This window comes from Arachis hypogaea, chromosome 1 (genome assembly GCF_003086295.3).
Source record: "Arachis hypogaea cultivar Tifrunner chromosome 1, arahy.Tifrunner.gnm2.J5K5, whole genome shotgun sequence".
Lineage (NCBI taxonomy): Eukaryota > Viridiplantae > Streptophyta > Magnoliopsida > Fabales > Fabaceae > Arachis > Arachis hypogaea.
The window spans coordinates 32,175,994-32,200,585 of NC_092036.1; the positions used below are offsets into that span (position 1 = coordinate 32,175,994).

At 31.8% G+C, this 24,592-nt stretch overlaps 1 protein-coding gene across 1 annotated transcript; it reads left to right on the forward strand.

Annotated features, from left to right (window-relative positions):
* The first annotated feature begins 2,280 nt into the window (after positions 1-2,280).
* On the forward strand, positions 2,281-2,730 carry LOC140181620 (protein FAR1-RELATED SEQUENCE 5-like). The gene has a single exon (XM_072225722.1). It carries the CDS (start codon positions 2,281-2,283, stop codon positions 2,728-2,730), a length of 450 nt encoding a protein of 149 aa, XP_072081823.1.
* Positions 2,731-24,592: the final 21,862 nt, after the last annotated feature.

Sequence of the window (24,592 nt, forward strand, 5' to 3'; positions counted from 1 at the left end):
TCCAGAAAAAGTCTCTACACATGAAAGCTTCAATGCTCAGCCCAAGCACACACCAAGTGGACCCCGGAAGTGGATTTTTACGTCATTTACTCATTTCTGTATATCCTAGGTTACTAGTTCACTATAAATAGGATATTTTGACATTGTATCTATACCTCATGACACATTACACATTTCTTATTGTATCTTCTACGGCATGAGTCTCTAAACCCCATGGTTGGGGGAGAGGAGCTCTGCTGTGTCTTGATGGATTAATGCAATTACTACTGTTTTTCATTCAATCACGCTTGCTTCTATTCTAAGATATCACTTGTTCCTCAACTTGATGAATGTGATGATCCGTGACACTCATCATCATTATCACCTATGAACGTGTGCCTGACAACCACCTCCGTTCTACCTTAGATTGAGTGAATATCTCTTGGATCCCTTAATCGGAATCTTCGTGGTATAAGCTAGAATTGATGGCGGCATTCAAGAGAATCCGGAAGGTCTAAACCTTGTCTGTGGTATTCTGAGTAGGATTCAAGGATTGAATGACTGTGATGAGCTTCAAACTCCTGAGGGCTGGGCGTTAGTGACAGACGCAAAAGAATCACTGGATTCTATTCCAACCTGATTGAGAACCGACAGATGATTAGCCGTGCTATGACAGAGCGTGTTGAACATTTTCACTAAGAGGATGGGAGGTAGCCATTGACAACGGTGAAACCCTACATACAGCTTGCCATGGAAGGAGCCTTGCGTGCATGAAGAAGAAGACAGTAGGAAAGTAGAGATTCAGAAGATAGAGCATCTCCAAAACCTCAACCTGTTCTCCATTACTGCAAAACACAAGTATTTATTTCATGTTCTTTTACTTTTCACAATTAAACCTGAGAATTATTGATATCCTGACTAAGAGTTACAAGATAACCATAGCTTGCTTCAAGCCAACAATCTCCGTGGGATCGACCCTTACTCATGTAAGGTATTACTTGGACGACCCAGTGCACTTGCTGGTTAGTTGTGCGGAATTACAAAAGTGTGATTGCAATTTCGTGCACCAGGGTGTTAAGTGTTTTCAGAGATTACAGGGCAGGAAGGGCTTAGAGGATGGAAAGGAAGCATGCAAAAGTGGAAGGAATACAAGAAATTGAAGGAACTGCAAGGCTGTCAGCCCTGACCTCTTCGCACTCAATGATCATAACTTGAGCTATAGAGGTCCAAATGAGGCGGTTCTAGTTGCGTTGGAAACCTAACATCCGGGGTTTCGCAATGATATATAATTTGTCATAGTTGATTTGGCGTTTAAGGACGCACATGCGCACATTGGCCAAAAGTCCATCGGCGCGCACGCCACCTGCCGCGTACGCGCGACATGCGCGACGTACTGTCACTGCAGAAATCGCTGGGGGCAATTTCTTGGCTGTTTTTGACCCAGTTTTCACAGATTAGAGGCTACAGAGTAGGGGAATCAATCCATTCACCATTCACTTCTCATTCACAAAATTTTTAGGTTTAGATGTAGGTTCTAGAGGGATTTGGCTCCTCTGAAGTTGTTTATTTACTTTAGAGAGAAAAGTAACACAATCTAAGCCATTGATACCATAAACGGTTTTGATCATCTTAAATAAATAAATAATAAATAAATGCATTAAAAGAATCAAAACGTTAACTATTAAAAAACTAAAAAGAAAAAAATATGCCACTTTACAAAGATTGCGCACAGAATTAAATTTTTGCAAAACTGAATGCCTGTAATAATAAAATTTGTATTGAAGACGCTAGTAGATACTGAACAAAAAAATGATAATTACACAGATGACAAAATTATTAAGTGAAACAAGTATGCTGGTTCCATCTATGGACACTACGATGATGGTGTCCCCAATAGAGACGAGCAAGCCAAACATGAAGGTGTTACTTCTTGAAACTAAAACGGTAGATTTATCAGAAGAAACAAATGAGTTGATGATCACAATGATACCACCATAGAAAGGTAATTTTTTTATTGAATAATTTTAAATTTCACCGCAATATATTTGATAATATTTTACCCAATATATTATTTTTTTATATTTATAGAAGATTGTCAATTGATTTCTCAAAACATAGAAAAAACCCAAATTGCACAACACAATTCTACATTAATTACTTTTTCCAGGTATGTTTATAACAATTATATTTGTACTCTTATTTTAGTACTCTTATTTTTGTATGTTTATAACAATTATATTTAAAATTTTATTATTTATTTTTATTCAGGCCAATTATAGCAAAAAAATACCAAAAATAGGCATGGAATTTGACACGGTACTAGAAGCTAAAGACTTCTGGAAAAGTTATGGTGGAATGATGGGTTTTGATATTCGACAATTGTATGCAAATAAATGCAAGCTTGATAATTCTGTAAGTAGTTTTAGACTTGTTTGTGCAAAGGAAGGCCAACGAAAACCAGATAAACGGGATCATTTAACAAAGCAACCTCGCGCCGAGACTAGAACAAGTTGCCAAGTAAGAATGTTACTCAAGTTTGCTCGAGATATAAAAAAATATGTGATTTGTGACCTTGAGTTAAATCACAATCATATTTTGCAAATTCCGAAAACCAGTCATATGATGCCATCACAAAGAAAGATTTCAGAAGTACAAGCATTGCAAATAGATTTGGCAGATGAAGCTGGCATAAGACCAAAGGAAACACATGAACTAACAAGTTTACAAGCTGGTGGTAAAGATGTCCTTTGATATACCAAACAAGACCAAAAGAACTATCTTCGAAGCAAATGAAAGCGAGACTTGGCCTATGGTAAAGCAGGTAGTTTATTAAAGTATTTTCATCGGCAACTACTTGATAATCCCTCATTTCAATATGCTATACAGTTAGATGACGAAGAAAAAATAACAAATATTTTTTGGGCTGATGCAAGAATGGTTACTAATTATGTTATCTTTGGTGATGTAATTACATTTGACACTACATACTGCACAAACAAAGAAAATAGACCATTTGGTGTTTTTTGTGGATTCAATCACCATCGAGAAATAGTAATATTTGGCGCTACTCTTTTGTATGACGAATCAAAAGAATCTTTTATGTGGTTATTTGAATCATTTTTGGAAGCTCACATGCAAAAAAAGCCTAAAACTATTTTCACTGATCAAGATCCTGCTATGGCAAGTGCTTTGGTAGAAAAAATGCCTGAAACATATCATGGATTATGTGTTTGGCATATTATACAAAATGCTATTCGACATTTAGGGAATAAGTTGAAAGATGGTTCTTTTATCTTGAGAGATTTCAAAGCTTGTATGTATAATTCTAAAGATCAGTTTCAATTTCAAGAGACATGGGATGCATTGCTTCAAATATACAAAGTGGAAGACAATTCTTGGTTGAAGAGTATTTATAAAGTAAAGGAAAAATAGGCTCATTGCTATATGAAGAAGGTGTATACTATTGGAATGCGAAGTACTCAACTTAGTGAAAGTTTTAACAGTGATTTGAAAGATTTTATGCGGTCAAATTTAGACATAATACATTTTCTCAAACAGTTTGAGCGAGCTGTTGGTGGCAAGCGATACAAAGAGCTACAAGCTGAATACAATGAAAGACAAAAGCTTCCTAGACTTAAGATGATTCATTCGCCGTTATTGAAGCATGCTGCACAGGTATATACTCCTAATGCATTTGATTTATTTCAAAATGAGTTTGATTGGAGTTCTGCTGCATATATTGTTTCTCGTACAGAGAACAATCAAATGTCTGAATATCAAGTTGCTATTTTTGATAAAGATGGAGAATGCACGGTATCTGGCAATGTGAAAGATATGATTATTTCTTGTAGTTGTGAAATGTTCAAAACAATGGGATTCTTATGTTGTCATAGTTTAAAAGTTTTAAATGTTTGGGATGTGAAGCAAATTCTGGCTCAATACATTATGAAAAGATGGACTAGAGAAGCAAGAGAGATGATTGTTCATGACTCAGATGGAAAAGTTGTTCAAAGTGATACTAGAGCGGATGCTACAGCACACTATAAGAATATATGTTTTAAAGCAATCAAATTGGCTGCTCGATCATCAGATTTTGAAGTAACATCTAATTTTGTTGAGCAAGTTATAGAGGAGGCATATAAGAAGGTAGATTCTTTTTGTAGACACAATCAAAATGATGATGTTTCAAATATTTTGAATGCAAAAGAAATTGTTAATAGCTGTACAGATGGAGATGCGTTAGAAAGATTATTTGAAAATGTGAAAGGATTGAAAAAAAGGAAGGACGAAAAGGTAGAAAAAGACTCAATAGCTGGGTTGAAAAACAATCAAACAAGAGAATGGCGTCAACAAAAAAAATTCCACCCAAAATTGTGAGGTTTGTAATATTTTTTATTCCTTATTATCATTTTTTTAATATTTTTAAAACTTATTGAAGTTCCTCTGTATTATTATTTTTCTTATAATAGTGTTTATATTGCAGGCTGAAATTTTCACTTCAAATATTGAAAATCAAGCTATTTTGTCACTTCAATCATGGAATCAAATTACAACACCAAATGGAGTGAAGTTACAACACCAAATTTAGATAACTAAATGATAGAATAAAAAACTATTTATTTACATTTTGTAATTTTTCTTTTTGAATTTATAACGAATGACTTTAAGAAATTTGAGATGATTGTTTTGTTTATATTTTTTATTATTTGTCTATTCTGATGATAATATATTTTTTTTAACCAGTCATACATTTAAATTTAAACTACAACATTAGACATAAAACAAATATCATAAACACATAAAAACACATAAAAATATAAATAAATTAATTTAATGTATATCAATATAAATTTAGTAGAGATCTATTAAACCAACATCACATCATTAGTTATTCTAAACACTCTTTAGTTTGTTCTCAATTAGATTCTTATTTTAATTATAAACAAAAAAATTGAGTATATTTATCTAAAAAAAATTTAGTACATTTACATGAGTATTTTTTATATTAAAATAAAAAATAAAAAAATATTTCTTGACCCAATTTAAATTAATTAATTTTATTTTTTTATCAGATTTTTCAAAAAATTATTCAGGATTAAAAAAAGATGAAAAATTACTAGTAATCACCATTATTCTCTTTCATGATAAAACTTTAAATGTAAATTATAAAAGACAAAAATAAAAAAGAAGAAGAAAACCAAAATAACAACAATATCATGAAAGAATATGATAATAAAACATAAAAAGAGAATTAAATATTATAAAAAAATAGAACCAAAAATATTTTTTTGTTGAAAAAAAGAAATAAAAAACTAAATAAAATAGAAAGAAGATGAAATAAAAAGAAAAAATCAAGCGGTCTTGAAAGCTGCTGCTTGCACGATTTTCAAGGTTCTTTTAATACATTTATTTATTATTTATTTATTTAAGATGATCAAAACTATTTATGTTATTAATGGCTTAGATTGCGTTACTTTTTTTTTTCTAAAGTAAATGAACAACTTCAGAGGAGCCAAATCCGTTCTAGAGTGAGAGGCTCTCTCATCTCTCTTAGGTTTTAGGATTAGGATTTCTCTTCTACTTTTAATTCTTCTAGTACTCTAGTTTATTGATTTTCCCTTGTTGATTATTTGATGTTGCTACTTGGTTTATGAATTCTCATGTTTAATTTGATTTCTCTATTTAATGTAATTTGAGGTATTTCATATTTATGATTTTATTTTAGCTTTTTACATTCTTAGCTTGTGTTGAGTAATTGGAGACACTTGAGTTATCAAACTTCTTGTTGATTGAAAATTGGAATTCTTTGCTTATTGATTTGAATTTCCCTAACTCTAGTCTTTTCTTAGGAATTGACTAGGACCTGAGGAATAAAATTGATTTATCCACTTAACATACCTTCATAGTTAGTGGTTGACCAAGTGGGAGCAAAAGCCAATCCTCATCACAATTGATAAGGATAACTAGGATAGGACGTCCAGTTCTTATACCTTGCAAGGGTTTTCCTGATAATTAGTTTACTTCCTTGTCATTTATATTCTTTGTTCAAACCTTTCAAAAACCCAAAAAGATACTTTTCTCATAATCAATAATAACACACCTCCCTGCAATTCCTTGAGAGACGACCCGGGGTTTAAATACTTCGGTTATTAATTTTTATTGGGTTTGCTTTAGTGACAAACAAGTTTTTGTATGGAGGGATTATTATTAGTTTAGAAACTATACTTACAACGTGATTACTTTTGTGAAATTTTTTGCTAGCAAAAATCCGTTCGTCACCGACCGATCTAGTCCCGGTTCTTATAACTATGCTCTAGAGAGATACTTATGGTGGATTGAAAGTTTCAAAGGTTAAGGTTTCTCTCTTCTTCCTTATCTTCTCTTATTTCAGCATTTAAACACAAAATGAATTGGGTGGTGGTGCTGAAATGGCTTTAGTAAGGGTATATATATTGGGCTTAGGCCCAACTTGAGTTCGGTTCACATATTTGGCCCGTTTGGCCTAACTTTGGGCCAAAACCTTTGTAATTGGCGTTTTAATCTATGTTTTAAATATTTTTACTTTCTAAATCACAATTTTTAAATTTTCTCACTCATAATTAATTTTCTCAGCTGCAGTACTAGGCTGATCTCAGCCGGTACTGCCGGACAAATTTTCAATGTGTGTGTTTACGCAGAAAAATATGTTTTTTGACTCGAAAAAATCTACTGAGTCCAAATATGATATTTAAATTATCAAATTATAATTGCTGAATTTTCTAAACATTTTCGCCTATATTTCTTTAATTACTTATTTAATTAAGGTTTGACCGAATTTTACAAAGTATGCTATCTTGATATTTTCATGCTCAAACTCATCAAAGTTATGTATCTAAGGGTATAGTTGGAGGACATCAATTATAGGTTAGGGTGCAAAGGGAATGTTTTGATAATATACGTACTGACTGATATTTGTTTTAGGGTTAAGTATGATTTTGGTCCCTAATGTAGAAGCTGAAAATTTATTTCGTTCCCGATCTTTTTTTTGCTACAAAATGGTCCTGAAGGTTTAACTTAGTTTTCAAATCGTCCTTTTTACCAAATTTTTTATTTTTATTACCAAATTACCCCTAACTACAAAAATATAAAATAAAAAAAAAGAAAAAAGAAAACGGCAAAAGGAGGAGGGAAGGTCGCGCTTTTGGGGGAGGGGTGTTTCCCAAGAAGAAGAGGGGAAAGGGGAAGGGAAGGTAGGGAATCTCCTCGCCACTGCTGTTGCACCTCGCCGCCGCCGTTGTACCTCGCCGCCTAGTGCGTGAAATTAGAACTCGCACAACTTTACCGGCAAGTGCACCGGGTCGTCCAAGTAATACCTCAGGTGAGTGAGGGTCGATCCCATGAGGATTGTTGGATTGAGCAAGTAGTAGTTATCCTATTGGACTTAGTCAAGCAAACAGAGAAATATGGTTGTTGGTGTAAAATGCATAAACAGTAAAAAGTAAGTAAAGAAAGCAAATAAACATATTTGAAGTAAAACAATGACGGGAAAACAGTCAAGGTCTCGAAGATGCTTATCTTTCCGGATTAAGACTTCTTACCAACTATTTTAACAATGAGTGATTCATTCCATGGCAAACCATAAGTGATTAAAACCTAATCTCTTAGCGAATTAATCTCCTCTAATCTTCATCAAAAGCCACTCTCGTGGTCATTCAATTCAGATCAGAGGGTGAAGTCTAGAAAACCAGTTTAGCGCCACAAAAACCTAAATTACCCATTGCAAACCAGATTTTATGTCACATATCTAATTAGCTTAGGTAAATTACGGTTTAGGAGGAGTGTTTTCAAGCTGTAGCTCAAACGAGATAGCTCTCTCGAGAATCACAAGAACTCATGTAGAATAAGGGGTCATACTCTCGTTCCACCCCAGATTCATAAGATTAAGAACAAAAACAATACCTTAGAAATGAATCAAACATTAATTAAAATAGAAGAATAATAACCTTAATCAATAGAAATAAACAGAACTCCTAACCTTAACTAGGAGGTTTAGTTGCTCATAACTTTACAAAGAAAATAGGTTTCTGAAAGAAGTGAAACAAGAAGATCCCATGTGATATGATATATTTAGACCATAGTGATCTCCTCCTTAAATACTAAATGCTAAACCTAAAAGTTATTATTTTAAATTAAAAATTACAAAGATAAAATAAGATAAGCCTAAGAAGTGCTAAAATCTACGTGGAGGCCCAATAGCATGTGAAACGGACAGCAAGTTGGCGTTCAATGCCAAGATTGGGCGTTGAACGCCAGGAGAGGAGTTGCGCTTCTGACTTCTTACCCCTTGTTGACGTTGAACGCCAGGTTAGGCGTTCAGCGCTAGGGGGAGCTGACAGCATTTTTGTTTCCTGCTCCAGGATTTTCCAAACTACTCTGAATTTCACCTAAAACAATAAAAACACAATAAAAAACTCAAAATAGCATCCAAAGGTGAATTTTTCACTAAAACATACTAAAACTTAATAAAATCTAACTAAAAACAACATAAAAACAAGTAGAAAAATGGTATAAAATGCTCACGCATTACCGCCAGTGCTGTTTCCCCGCCGTTTCTCCTTTCTTCCTCAGCACACACTCACACTAACGGCAAGAGAGGAGAGAGCAGAGGGAGAGAGAAAGATAAGAGAGGAACGGAGCCATTCTCGTCACCACATCTCTGGCTTTGTCGTGATTTGCAGTGCTGTCGACCACCGCAGTGCCCTCCTCGTCGCGATTTGCAGCCCGCCACCATCGCATCGCCGTTCTCGTCATAATTAGTGGCGTCGCCACCACTACCGCAGCCCTTTCCACGCTATCCGCCACCACCACCGCAGCTCTCCTCCCCTCGCGATTCGCAGTTCACCGCCGCAGCCCCTCCTCCCCCACCACCGCCACAACCCTTCCCCTCGTAATTCGCAGATCACCTGCTCTCCCTCGAGGTCCCTACAGTGCTGTTTCAATTTTTTTATTCCATTTTCTTTAATTTTTCAGATTTAAAGGAAGGTGTTTTGCTTATGTTTATTCTATTATTGTTGTTATTGTTGTTGTTGTTGTTGTTGTTGTTGTTGATGATGATGCTTCTGGTTACTTCTGCTTTTTTCTGCTTCTGTTTCTAGTTCTGCTTTTGTTATTAATCTGATTCCATTATCCATTGTTAGTGTTGTTATTTGATTGTTGTTGATTCTGCTTCTGCTTTCTGCTTCTGCCTGTTTTTGTTTATGCTTTTGCTTGCGCCTCTGTGCCTTTGCTTCTAGTTATGTTGGGGAAGAAGACGGGAGGTGTATTTTCGTCTGAAGGACGATTTTAAAACTAAGTTAAACCTTCGGGATCATTTTGTAGCAAAAAAAAGGATGGGGACGAAATAAATTTTTGACCTTTACGTTAGGGACCAAAATCGTACTTAACCATTGGTTTTACTTCTATGTTGTTAGTTTTATTATTTGTTCTACTGATTCTTTTGTTTATTGTTTGTTTATGCTAATTTGCTTTTCCTAAGACGTGATACTTCCTTTTAATTGTTTCTTCATTTCATTTGTTCCTTTCATTTCTATTCTTGTTGGTTCCGTTTTTTATTGTTCTTTAAGGTGTAATTCGTTTGAAAATTGTGTTTGTTGGAAGCGTTTGGTTTTTTGTTTGCATGAAAATTAGTTGTGTTTGAATGGAATTATTAGTTTATTGTTGGATTAGTGTAGTTCTTGCAGTGTTAATATGTTTTAATAATTTTTCTGATTTTTCACATTAAGAAAATCTTATTAATAATTTAGTGAGATATACCAATCGAAAAATCTTTCAAAAACAAGAAAAAAAGTTTTATATTTGGTATCTAGGAGTTAATATAGTTTCTTGGTTACCCTCATTACTGTTTGAATATGATAGTGTTTTCGTTACTCTACGTAATTATAGTTATAATAAAAGAATTAAATTTTGCTCACACTACCAAAAACATGGGAGTTACCAATGGGAAGGTACCCACGAACGACAAACAGTGGCAAAGTTTAATGACCGTGGTAACCAATTGCAACGTATTATATATCTGTGGCCAAATTTTGCAGAGTTTTTCGACATTCTCGTTTGTCTGTGGCCAATTTGAGATGAATTTTCTCATTTGACATAGACCCAATGATCACCGTGACAAAATGGAATGATGTCCACTTCCAATTCGGCACTTAATTTGGTGTTTACCTCCAACCCTTTCAAAATATTTTTATATAGTTCATCTTTTTCTTAAATTTAAACTGTAATTAACCTCAGATAAATATTAGGGTTTAGTTTTTTTTAGGAATCTTGATAGTTGGTTTCTTCCCCCTCCTTGCCAGTGCTGCCATTGAGAATTACTAAGGTATGTTAATTATTTAATTTTAGATGCGATTCATGATTTACAATTTTCACACATTCTACCAAAGTTGTTAATTTTCACATCTTGATTAAATAGTAATTTCTCAGTGTGATTATATTGTTCATTAGCGGTATAAAAATTAGATGCGGATCATATTTGCAATTTTACTCTTTCTTTCATTTTTACCATGCACATTTTTCCTATTGATATTCTTTCTGGCCAAATGCAATTTATTCTTTCCTATTTATTTATGGTGGTTATGTTTGTATTTATCACCCTTTTATTCTTTACAACTTATATACGGTGGAGTTAAATTTTGATTCTATTTGAGATGCATACTTGAGAGTACAGATACAATAGTCACTACAATCATCATCAAATCATTAGAAGAGAATTAAATGCTACAATAATAATGATCCATGTTATATATGTTAAAATTATAAGAAGATTACAAAAAGAAAATAATTTTATAAATTACTTATGACTAAAAATCACTTTTTATATGAGTTACATTTTTTTCATATATATGATGGATCATTATTATAACGTTGAATTCTGTTTTAATAGTTTGGTGATGATTGGTGTGACTCTTGTGTCTATATTCTTAAGTATGTATCTCAATCAGAATCAAAATTTAATTCCACCATAAATAAATAGTAAAAAATAAAAAAAAATAAAAAATACAAATAATAAAGAACATGCAAAATTTATTCATGGTCAGGTTTTAATTCTGTCTTGAATTTCATCTTTAACTCTTAGTTTTGATGGCTACTTCTATATACAATGATAATATGTTAGTATAGTTTAACTCTTCCTGATAGGGAGCGTGATTTGAATTGGGGTGTGAAGTGAATGAGAACTAATTTTTTGTTAGTATATTCCCGTGAATTTTCAATCTTTTATTTATTTATATGAATCTGATTAATTGTCCTAATTATAAAAAATATGACTAATTATGCTTTTAAATCTTGATGTATTTGTTACTATTTAGGTTACACAAAATGACAATCGCACGACCTTACCGAAAAGATTCAACTTGGATTACTATGGAAGAGCATGACTTGCTTGAATGCTATGGAAGCATCAAGTTTGCATTGGAGATGGTTTCTGCTTCTCCATTTTCCTCGTTGCAACAAGTACTCGATGTGGCCTCCGATATTTGGTGTAACAAGATTAATGTGCATTCTTGGCTGATAGCACTCAATGCTCACACCAATATCTGTGAAAAGTCGCCCTTTTCACGTGCATTCTACACTAGTGACCCATCTTCTGCTATGGATTCTAGTATAGAGGTTTACTGCCTTTAATATTCTATTTGCACTTTGTTATCCGATTCAACATGATGTTACTATTTAATAATTCTCTATAGTTATTCGTTCTAGTTGGAAACTTGTAGGAGATATATGCACTTAGCATGCAGTATCTGCAAAGGCATGGGTTCCCATATTTTACTATTTCTTTTGACTGAGATGGGGATGTTATATTAATGGATCTGATGGTAACTTTTAAAAATAAATTATTTGCTAGTACCTGTATATAACACTGTAAATAAATTAGTGTATTTTTTTATCTATATAGACAAGCGTTAAAACCAAGCCAGCATGTCAGTTTGAGTAGGCACGTCGAAAACAATTTAGCATCATAGAGCAACACATTGTAAAGTTTTTTCAAAAGAGAGGATATGTTTGCTCTACAACTGAATCACCTGAAACCCAGGCTGCGGTAAAGGATTTTGATCTCAACAAGAAGCCATTCTGAAAGGAGGATTTGGATCCTGTTGCTCGTGAGAAAGTTAGACGATTTTGTGAAATTTGGTATCCAGAAAAATATTATGTCTGATGTGCTTCTAGTTTAGTTTCGTTGAACATAACCCCACTATTTATTAGCTCTCTTAGTTTCCTGTTCCAATTTTATCTAGGCTTAGTCTTTCTGATTAATGTTACATTTGGTTTTTAGCTGAACATGATATATGATCATCACTGTATGATGTACTGAAATTTCCAATTCAATTTATGATGTTGTTTTATGCTTTGTTTCTGCTTTGATTTATTTTCCATGTGAACATTTTTATTTATACTTGGTATTAATAGTAATGTTGTTAATTCCATAAACAAAATTCGTATATAACATTAATAAATTCAAAATCCTTATTATCCACCAATGAGTGTAACAAAAAATTTGCGGGGCCTAGTGCTGCACAAAGCTAGAATAAGTAAGATGCCATGCCATTCTTAGAGTATTGCATCTCAAGCTTTATTCATCCGGGACAAATCAATTGTAATTGGGAAAAAACACTACAAAGACTCTTGTTTAAAACTTCTCAAAATGCTATATACTTAATTACACAATGAAAGCGTGGTCATTTGGCTAGTGATATCATGACAGAAGCCTAAAAGATTAAGAATGCATAATCTTTTTTATTTTAGAAAAAGCCATGGACATATCCATCTAAAACAGAGAAATATTCTGAAAATTCTAGGAACAACAGAGACGACTATTTCTAATTCTCTAATAATCAGCAAACAGAATACATTACATCACTGATAAATATGATTCCAAAGATTACCTTGTTCACGTAGTTAATATGTAAAAGACAACATCCTAACACGATCATTGTAAAAAACCAGCTCGGAAATTAGTAGAATTGATTTGTGCCTTCAAATGTAAGCTTTAAAGCTATTCCTACTGCTTTCATGCTCATACCCAATAGTATGCAACAAGAAAGAAACTACGATAATTTTTACAAGAATTGCATGTGCAAATGCATAAGCTACAAAATTGGCTATTCCCCCAACAATCACTGCAAAAATTTAGACATCAATATAGAATTAGTTGAGAAAATTCCCTAAGATTATTGACACGAGAAAAATAACTACAGAACACTAAGAGATAAGATGGACAATTTTCTCGATAAAATGCCTCAACTAAGTATGTATCTAATACATGATAGATTCATGGAAGGGATCTAAGATAGTTGTGTACACTTCAAAAGAGACGCTTTATTGTTTTATGACACTGAAAAACTTAACACGTGCCAATTATGTTTTTTCCTCTTCTAGTCTTTTCCCTTGCTTTTGAGAGTAAAAAAGGGGCAGTGTCATTTTACAAAAGATTATCAGAGTTACGTGAAACCTTAGTACAACAGAGTTTATGAAAACACCAGTAATGTATTTCCTTTTGAATTAAAGATATTTCAAGAATTAGAAATGCTTCTAAAGACCAAAGAAAGCTGAAACTTATGAAGCTTAATTGCACCTGCCCTGATTGCAGAGATTACTGGAACAACGAAAAACCCACCAGAAGCTTCTAACAAAAACTTTCCTTTAATCCCACTCTTCATTAAGGATGAAAAAGCTTCCGGAAAGGTCCATCCTTCATGTATTTGGAGGATTCAGTTAGAGCCAAGAATCGCTTGAACCCTGTGGTGGCAGCTCCTCGTCCAAGTGCGACGGCCCTAGTTATTACAGCCTCCCGAGAAGCCATGAATCCAGCGGCAGAGGGATTAGGCACCACCAGAGCCACTAAAGAAGCCTGGACGATTGCATGTGTAATATATGTTTGCTTAATTCCGGCCCTAAATTCTAATTTGAATTTAAGAAAAATTATGACAAAGTAGAAGAAGAACAAGAGGAAGAACAAGTTGAATTCGAAGACCAAAGGCCGCTCGAGATGCATTCCTTTGTCGATTGCAGATTTATCAGTGGTCATGGCTTGTTAGTTGGCTTTCCTCTTCTCATTCCAGGCATCCTGTTTTGATAAGAAACAAGGGTGGGAAAAATTAAAAAGTGGGTGCCCAGAAATAAAAGAGATGAAACATAAGTAGCGTTTGGTAGAGAGACAGAGACAGAAAGACTGAGACTGAAGACTAAGAGACAGCGATTAAAATAAATCTCAGTATTCTGTTTAGTGCAAAGTGGGAGACAGAAATTGAAACAAGGATGAAATTTTAATTTAATTTGTACAAAGGGTAAAATTAGAATTAATTAATTGAAATGAAGGTATTTTAGGTATAAAATATTATTAAAGTTTCAGTCTCAATCTCTAAAAATTTTAGTCTCCTGTGTCCCTATTTTTTAGAGGTACTGAAAGACTGAAATATTTGGGATAGAGACAGAAATTTTAGTATCAGTTTATGAATTAACAAACATGATACTGAATCTCAGTCTCCCAGTCTCTGTCTCAGTATCTTAAAACAAATGCTACCTAAAAGTCTAAAATAATTTGGTGTCTACTTTGAGTCCTTTCAAATTTACTTTTTTAAAAGATAAAGTATTCAGGTTGAAAATAAATAGCAATAAGATAAAAGAAAAAATAAAATAGATAATAAATAAGATAGATTTTAGATAATAGATTAAGATTGAAACGGCCAAGATAAGATATGTGAATAGACTTAGTCATTTATTTAACAGAGTTGAGTAACTAATTCCTAAACTTGTGCAGTTTACAGTGTAGGCTGCGTTTGTTTCTGAGAACAGGACAGGACAAGACATTGAGAACAAGACAGGACAAGACACTGATGGACAGAGATACAAAATTTTGTGTTCTTGTATTCTGTTTGGTGATAAACTAGAACAAATTATGAGAATCTAATTTATTTTATCTTTTTCATTTAAAAAATTTGAGATGAAAAATATAATAATAAAAAAATACAATTATGAAAAATTAACAAAAATAATGAAAAAAAAGAATGAAAAATAAGTTGTGTCCCTTGTTAGTGTCTCTGTGTTCTTCCTGTCAGGATGGACACAAAATACACTAATTCAGTGTCTCTGGACACACTGTCTCTGTCCATGTCTCCTCTGCCAAACATAATTATGTGTCTCTGTAAACAAACGCAGCCTTTCAATCATTCATAAAAATTTATTATACAATACTTTTTTACCGTTAGTTTATTCATTCATCATTAGTATTATTTCTTCTGTTTCATTCCCACGAGTTTAGCATTTTTTTTGTTGCAACCGAGAAAAAAGAATAGAACAGACAAAATTAAGGAGATCAAAGGACAACAAATAAGTCTTTAATTGTTGATAACCTATTTCGTTATCTTCTTATTTTTAAAATCATTAAAACATACTAATTAATAGTTATAAATACCTTTATCTTCTAATTTTTTTAATCACTAAAACATACTATATCGTTATTCTACTATGTCTTAATCTTCTTTTTTTTTATCATTAAAACACACTAATTAATAGTTATAAAAGCCACCAAATTTTTCTATACATGTGAATAACTTGCATTCTAATTTTAATACAAACAAAAATAAATTTAACTTTTTAGTATTTTTATGAATTTGTATTTTAAAGTTTTTTTATTCTTTTTTAAATTAAGCTTTCTTTCCAAAATAATACCTTAATCATATTTATTAATTTTTATATTTATTTAATTATTATAATATAATTATTTCATAGGATACAAAAAGGACAAATTTTAAATCTAAAATTCTACTAAATTATTAACAGTTTGTTAACCTGCCATTCAAGTCATACTTTGATAATCCGAACAAATTGCTCTATTTGGGTTGGTTAAGTCAGTACTTTTTATTTTTTTTTATTTTTTTTGTTCAAAAGATGAATTTATATAAGAGAGTGTGGGGATAAATGCCCCTTTTAACACTTTATAACGTAACATGTATTATATGGGATAAAAACTTATTTGGCTCAATCCCTTATTTAATAAATAAATTTGACCCCATTTCATTTTTTTTAATTCTCTTCTATTTTTGTAGATTCCTGATTTTCTGTCTTCTAGTAAGACTCCTTAATCTTTTTCTTTATCTTTTTGTTTAGTTAAATATTTATGTTTATGTTTTTTATGTTTTTTAATTCATGCAATCATGCTGCATTTTATTTTGTATAAATGTTATTGTATATATTTTTATTACATGGTTAATAGTTAGTGAATAATAAGTTTTAACAGTAAAAAAAGTATAAAATTATTATAATTTTTTTATATTTTGCCCCCAATTGAAAAGTTTTTTGGATCTATCACTGTGTTTGACTACGGTTCTATAATTCCATAATATGCGATGTCAAGTATCCATTAACTTGTTCACTTTTAAAGTTTTTTTAGATTTAGTCGTTTGTCTGCTTTTCTGGTACTTACGTTATGCATATGTCGACATTTAGAACAGAGTGTCTAGCTATGATTGACAAGAGTTGGATCGATAAATCAATTACATCAGCAGAGTACAAATGCGGTGTAGCTGGCTTCTTAGATTTTGCCCTTCAAAGAGTTGCCATAAATGGAAAAATTATATATCCATGCATTAAATGTGATTTTAAGAATATGAGAACTAGAGTTGAGGTGTTAGCATATTTACTCGAAAAAGGTTTTTTAAAAAAATACACTTTTTGGTATATGCATGGAGAAAGTGTAGTCCAACCTAAAGAAGCATCATCAAGCCATGAATTCAGAGAACCAGAGGAAAGATCTCCGCTACAAAATATGTTTAATGATACTTTCAGTTCAACTGCCAACAACTTTGATGGGATTGATGATGAGCCCGTTGAAGAGAGGAATGACTCTTTTCCAAATCATATCATAGATGATACTTAAGAGGAATATGAAAGAATTCGAGAGTTGCTAAAGGATGGAAATCACAAATTATACCCCGAGTGTGCAAAGTACAACAAGTTGTCATTTATTGTTGAGTTGTATCATATCAAAGTGCTATGCGGTGCCATTGACAAGACATTCTCGATGATACTTGATCTTCTCAAGAGAGCGTTTCCTCATGCAAATCTACCTGTTTCATTTAATGAAGCAAAAAAATGATTAAGCAATTAGGCTTGGAATATAAAAAAAATTCATGCATGTCCAAACAACTGTATGCTCTTTTGGGATCCAGATAATGAGATCAAGAGTAAATACACAATATGCAATGCATCTCGATATAAAGCAGAGGATAACACCAGCAACAATCTAGGAGTTTTGGACACAGCTGAACATATGCATAGGCTAAAACCTGCAAAGGTATTTAGATACTTCTCTCTCACTTCTAAGCTAAGAAGGTTATGCATGTCCTCTAAAACATCAAGACTGTTGCATTGGCATTTAGAGTTTCCTAACTTAGACGGAAAATTAAAGCATCCAAGAGATAGCAAAGCATGGAAGGAGTTTGATTTGTTATATCCGGAGTTTACTGGAGATCCACGTAACATACGACTTGCTTTGGCTTCCGATGGTTTCAATTCATTTGGGACTCTCGGCTCCAACATTAGTGTATGGCCGGTGATGTTGTATGTATACAACTATCCTCCATGGTGTTGTATGAAGCAAGCCTCTCTTATTATGTCTATGATAATTCTTGGTCCAAAGATGCCTGGTAATAATATTGACGTTTTTCTGCAACCACTTATTAATGAGTTAAAAGAACTATGGAATAGTGTTAACGTATACGACTCTATTGATGGAAAGTTGTTTCACATGCATGCTGCATTATTTTTTTTACTATAAGTGATTTTCCAGGTCTTGATAACCTGTCTGGGTGGAATACACATACTAGTCTTGCATATCCTTCATGTAACTTTGATACAGTATCCAAGAGGTTAAAGCATGGCATGAACTATTGCTTCATGGGACATCGTCGGTAGTTACCCCATAACCACGAGTATAGACAAAACATGCACTCATTTGATGGCACTATCGAACTAAGAGGCCCTCTGCCAACATTATCAGGCAGTGATAATTTGTCTCAAATTCAGAGTAGTCGCAAAAGATCACAAGAGGCTCTCAATGCTGGCAACAACCATTTGTAGTGGAAAAAGAGGAGTATTTTCTGGGATTTACCATACTGGAAGGATAATCTCATTCGTCACTGTCTTGACATAATGCACATAGAGAAAAATATTTATGACAATATTTTGTTTGATGTACTTGATGATAAACAGAAGACTAAGGACAACTTGGCAGCCTGTAAGGACTTGCAATTGATGGGAATCCGAGAACAGCTCCATCCGTTCACTAATTCTTCCAAGTACCCGCCTTCCTGTTTCAAAAGGACAAATACTGACAAGGATATTTTTCTCAGTGTTCTTAAAAGTGTTTCCTTTTCATATGGTTATTCTTCTAATATATTTAGATGCATTGATTTGAAGAAATGGACGGTCTTTGGCCTAAGGAGCCATGATTCACATATTCTCATGGAGCACATCTTGCCAATCACTTTTAGAAGATCCCTACCTAGAGAGGTGACATATGTGCTAATAGAGTTGTGTAACTATTTTGGAGAAGTGTCTGGCAAATCCCTAGCCGTTGATAACTTAGAAAAACTTCGACATCAAATTGCGTTGACGCTTTGCCACATGGAAATGATATTCCCTCCTTCGTTTTTCACCGTGATGGTTCACCTGGTTATTCATCCGCATAAGAGGCAATAATTCCTGGTCCAGTGCAGTACAGATGGATGTATCATGTTGAAAGGTATCCTATTATGTTAATATTTTGTGGTTCATCTCATCACTAAATTGGTTGGGTCTATTTGTAATTTTTAGTCTTTGTAGATTAATGTTATCTTCTTGCAAATAGGACTTTAGGGCATTTAAAATCGTATGTCCGTAATTAGGGTGCACCTGAAGGATGCATAGCTGAAGGTTACCTGATGGAGGAATGTCTAACTTTCTGCTCTAGATATTTAAAGGAAGATGAAATTGAGACAAGGTTTAACCGACCAAATCATAATGACGATCAAAATGACAACACTCCTAGTAGCTGTTCTAACATTCTTGCTGAAATTTTTCCAGCAAGAGGAAGTCCTCGTGGATCGCAAAAGATCAGTTTGTTGACAACAATTGAGAAAACACAGGCTCATCGCTATGTGATGACAAATTGTTCATTACTGGACAAATTTTGTGATTAATTCATAGGGAAATCTTCGTTTAAATTTTAATTATTTTTATATAATTATTGTGTAACTATTATCTACTTGACCAGAAAATGCAGAGGTGAAATTTCTAAATTATACCGTGGTAAAAGAAATGTAGCTAAACTCATTGAAGAATACATGCACGCCAAATTGCATGAGTGGTTTAGGGATTATGTGAGTTAGTTACATTTATTTAAAAATTTTCCAATTCTATATTATAATTTGTGAAAGCATTTTAAAATCACAATAATCTATCACATGCAGGTGATGTATACTGATTATGCAGATGATATTACCCCTGAAATCAAGTGGTTTGTAGAAGGACCTAGTGATATTGTAAAAAGATTTGAAAAGTACAACATTCATGGATTCAAGTTTTGCACAGCAAATAAAGATGAAGGACTTAAAATACAAAATAGTGGTGTAGTTAAAACACAAAATAGTGGTGTAGTTATATCTGCAATTACGACTAGTGTTAGCCGTGGATGAAATTCTGTTTCAGTATCATGTGACAATACATACTACAGTAAAGTAATCGATATAATAGAATTAGACTATTTTGGCAAGTTAAGGGTTATCCTCTTCAAATATGTCTGGGTTGACACCATGCTTAATAAGGGCATTAAGGTAGATGAATTTGGGATCACGAGTGTAAGGTTTTCAGAGTTGATAGACACGGGACCTCTTGAACTAGATGAGCCATTTATTCTTGCAATGGATGCAAAAATGGTTTACTATGTTGACGATCTAGTTGATGAAGGTTGGTGTTCTATTTGTCACATGAAACCCAGAGATTTATATGATATGGGAGATTTGAATGAGGAGGATCCAGATAAGTCTTTGGTCGAGGACATACCATTTTGTGGGCAGCAAATAGAAAATCTCAAAAAATTTCCATTAGTGCGGGATGACATTAACGATCCAGAATCAGATGAAGTGCATGTTGCTGAAGACAGTCATAATGTTTGTGAGGACGAAATTGGCATTGATGACTTGCAGGATTTTATTTAGTTGTATATACTTAATTTATGTATTTTTTAATTGAAAGTACCAACCTTAATTTATGACACATTAACGAACAGAATGTGAACTTTTAAAATTTAAAATATTAGTTTTACCCTTATATTTTATTTATTTTCCTTATTTATTATTATTTTATTAATTTATTAGAAAAATACATTAAAATTAACTTCACGAAAATTCATTTTCTAACAATGTGCAAAATTTTAGTTTTTTTTTTCTCAATCCAACGGTAGAAAATTGTTAAGTTTTAAGTTTATTTACTCTAATTTTTTATTGATGCCATCTTTTTTTTTAAATCCAACGTAGAATTTCAAATTCTAATAACTATGTTTAATTTTTGAAATATAGTTTAAAATTATAAATCTTACCATTCGATATTTTTTTTATTTAAGTGTAAATTTTACTCTAAATTAAAAATTATAGTTACTTTACTAAATAAAAGTCCAATTATCATCTATAATAAAATAAATAAAATTTTTAGTGCCAAAATTAAAAACAATTTTTATTTATTATTCCAAAATAAAGTTTCTTTCTCCTAAAATAACCTCAATTATATATAACTTAGAAAAAAGTTCTTTTTCTATCGACTAAGATTCAATATCAAAATCTCTCGATTAAACTGTGAAATAAAGATTTAAAAACACAACTTAATTCAAATAATTACAAAGTAAACTTAGATATGATTTTTTTTATATTTATCTTTTAAGTACTAATGCCCTAGAATTTATCTTTTAGGTACCAATGCTAGAATCTTATCTTGTTTCATTTGTTAGCAAAAATTAGATAAAATTTAATTTAAAATATGTAATTATTTTATACTAGCGGCTCAACAGTTCAGCCGTTTTATTATTGAGTTAAAAAAATATTTTTATATTTTTATTTTTAAAATTATAAATTTAATATCAATAAATAAAAATTAATTGTAAAAAAAATAAAATATTTTAAATTATTTAAGATATGTAAAAATATAAAATAATTAACATGGATTATAAATTAGTTATTCATATATTAAATTTATTTATTTTTTCAATCTTAATTAATTTAAAAAAAATTTAAAAATTTGTATTCAAATTACACTTTTTATCTTTATGCATAATTCGAATAGATAAAAAAATATTCTTTAATGTTATATTAAACATCTTTAATTACTTTTAATTTAATTATTATTTTAAAATTATTAATTTTTATTTTGATTATATTTATTTTTATACCAAATAACAAAAAATTAAATTTTATGTTCGTTTTTTATTACTTATTTTACTTATCTATAATCGTTTAAATTAGACTTTATATTTATTGAGTTATGTTTACTCCCAACAAGAAAAATAATTATGAAGTGATTTTCATTTTTTTATAGGAGTACATCCATTATATCATAATTTTAATAATTAATGTAAATTTTAAAAAATTGAATAAACTTATATGTATTTTGATTACATTCAAGAGTGAATTATATGTACTCCTATAGTTAAGAAATAGACTTAACTTATTTTAAAATAAATAAGTTTGTTAATTATTTAACTTATTAAAAAAGTCTCATATTTTTATTTATCCTAAAAATTAAAAATAAAAATTAATATTCATACTTTTGATTTACAGATATAAAAGAAAATATAAAAATAAACCTTGAATAAAAATAAAAATACAAAATTTTGAATTCTAAAATATAAAATAGTTAAAAAAATAAAAAATTACTTAAATATAATTTTTTTAAAGCACTCTATGAACTTAGATGAATGAATATTATATGAAAATTAATCATGATATATTAACATAAATGATAATTTTTTATAAATACACAAAGAAACTAAACTTATAATTTTATTTTAATTTGAGAATTTGCGCCAAAAAGACCAACTTTAATTTAAATCACGTCTTTAATCTGCACCAAAAACCGCAAGCATGAATCAAAATCCCGCCCTTTATATCTTTTAGTTTCGGAGCTCCTTCAAACTTTCACTCGCTGGCCCTAATCCGCCTCTGCATGTATCCGTCTCCTCAGGCTCAGATCTCGCATCCCTGCCAGCCTCCGATCTCGCGCCGCTGGCAATATCAACGCTCGTGATATGCGCGCACAGGTCATAGCTCTCACTCGCTGACGCAGTGACGCTGCTGTACCTCCTGCCTGTGGCCGCCTCCTCCGATCTAAGACCTCGCACCTCCGGCAGTCTCCGACCTCGCACTTCAGGTGACCTTTAGAGTCATGCTTTGTGCTCATCACAGGTCGCAGCTCTTACTCGGTCATACTGCTCAACGTCGTTGTCGTCAACAACATGAACTTCTCCATGTTTTTTTTTCAAATTTGATCTTTTGTAAATTTTTATTTTATCTGGTATTTTTGTATTTCAGAATAAAAGAAGGGATTAGATGAGGATTTAAAAATGGGCATGTGTTTGTATTATTTAGTTTGATGTTGTAAGGAATTATACTTTTATTGCCTGCCTCGTACAGAGCATCAATTACAAATCCAAGGTCGGCACAAGACTAGCAGCAACCTAATACTTGAATCCCTAATACGGTAATTTTCTCTCTAACTTGACGTATATTATATGTGATGTTTTGGCAAATAGTTTGATATCACTAACACATAATTGAATCGTAGTCATCATTACTACATTGACGGGATTTTTTTCATATTGGGATTTTCAATTTATTTATATAAAATGAATGCTAATCCCATTTAGTGATATAAAATTTACTGCTATTAAACTAGTTACTATGAAAGTGGATATAGTTGTTCATATTTTCAAATTTTTTTGTTTACTGTAAAAATTTCCTTTCATCCCTTGAATTATTGATTTAAGCTTTGGTTTTATTATATATTGTTGTTATCTTCTCTTGCATGATCACAGAAAAGTACTCAAACCTTGACTAGGAAGACCTTAGATCATTTATCATTCATGGGACACAAATTGTAATTTTCAGTAGCAATTACATCATTAACTTTATTCACATTGCTCATAAGGTAGGCAGTATCTTGTGGCATTTCTCATGAATCATATATTCTTGAATTTAGTTATATGATTTGTTACTCTTGATGTTCATGTTTGGATTTAATACTTAAGAGATTATAGAAGGTCGGAAGAACATTATCAAACTGAACCAAATATATATTTACAAATTTCTAAGCAGAAAATCATTGATTTAGTATGGTTAGACATGAGTAATTTCTTTCAATTATTAATGATGAAACATTAGAAATATTTTCAATCTGAATTTAAGTTTGACTTGTTAAATATGCTCTATGATTGACTTATTGAATATGCTGTATTGGTATTATGCTTAGTAATGTTTAATTTAGTTAAATATAGAGACATTTATGAAACTCTTTTTGTGTTATTTGACTTCTTGTGTTTCAATTATATGAACTATTTTATGTCACTATTTTATTTGATTTTTATTTTTTCTGAATTATTTTTACACTGTCTATGACTTTGTGTCGTAGGCATTTAGTATACTACGAAGCATAAACGTAATATTTCCGGACAATCAATCCTTGAAGAGCTACGAAGACAAAGTGAAGACATAAACTTGAGTTCGGAAGATGGGTTAGAACAAATAAGTCTAAATGATGATGGGGATGAAATTTCAGAGATGGAGATGTTAAATTAAAGTGGTGTTGATCTACCAGAACCTGCTGCACCTAAGAATAAAAGAGATGAAAATGAGCCACTGCTTGTGAAGGTCAAAGGTAGGTTTATTCAAACTCTAACTTCTCTTTGAGTCCAATCTATTGACTTTGTGCTAGCAGGTTTTTTTCCCATCTTGTTTTTTAATTTACACAACTCAGTTTTTGTTCCCTTTAGTTTTGGTTCCTTCTATGTTTGCTTTGCACAAAACATATTTGTGATTTTCCTGTCTTCTCTTGGATATGTGTAACTATAAATATATTTTAAAATTATTGGATAATGTGATATAGTATTTTTGCTTGTAGTATGTATACATTTTATACATGATCAAGAAAAAGTCATATGTGGAATAAAAATGTAACTGGTTGTGGTTGGAATTATTGGTCTTGAATTGGTTCTTGTTGTTATACACTTTGCCTTAATAATATTATTTTTATCTTGATTAATCAATGCAGACTAGCAATATACTTGTTTATTTTGTTGGTAACCACTTTTAGTGTAACGAAACCTTGAACCATATAATCTAATTTCCCATTTTATTAAAGTCGCACTTGTTTAATTGATAAGTTCAGGATTTTAGAGACAATTTCTTGAAAACCCACTGTACTTTTATTGTCGAATAATATATTTAGTTTGGTACCAATATGTGTATGCAATTTATTATTAAATTAGTATGTAATTTAGATTAATTAGTGATATATATATGTGTGCAATTAATTTGATAAATTTAAGTTTGTCATT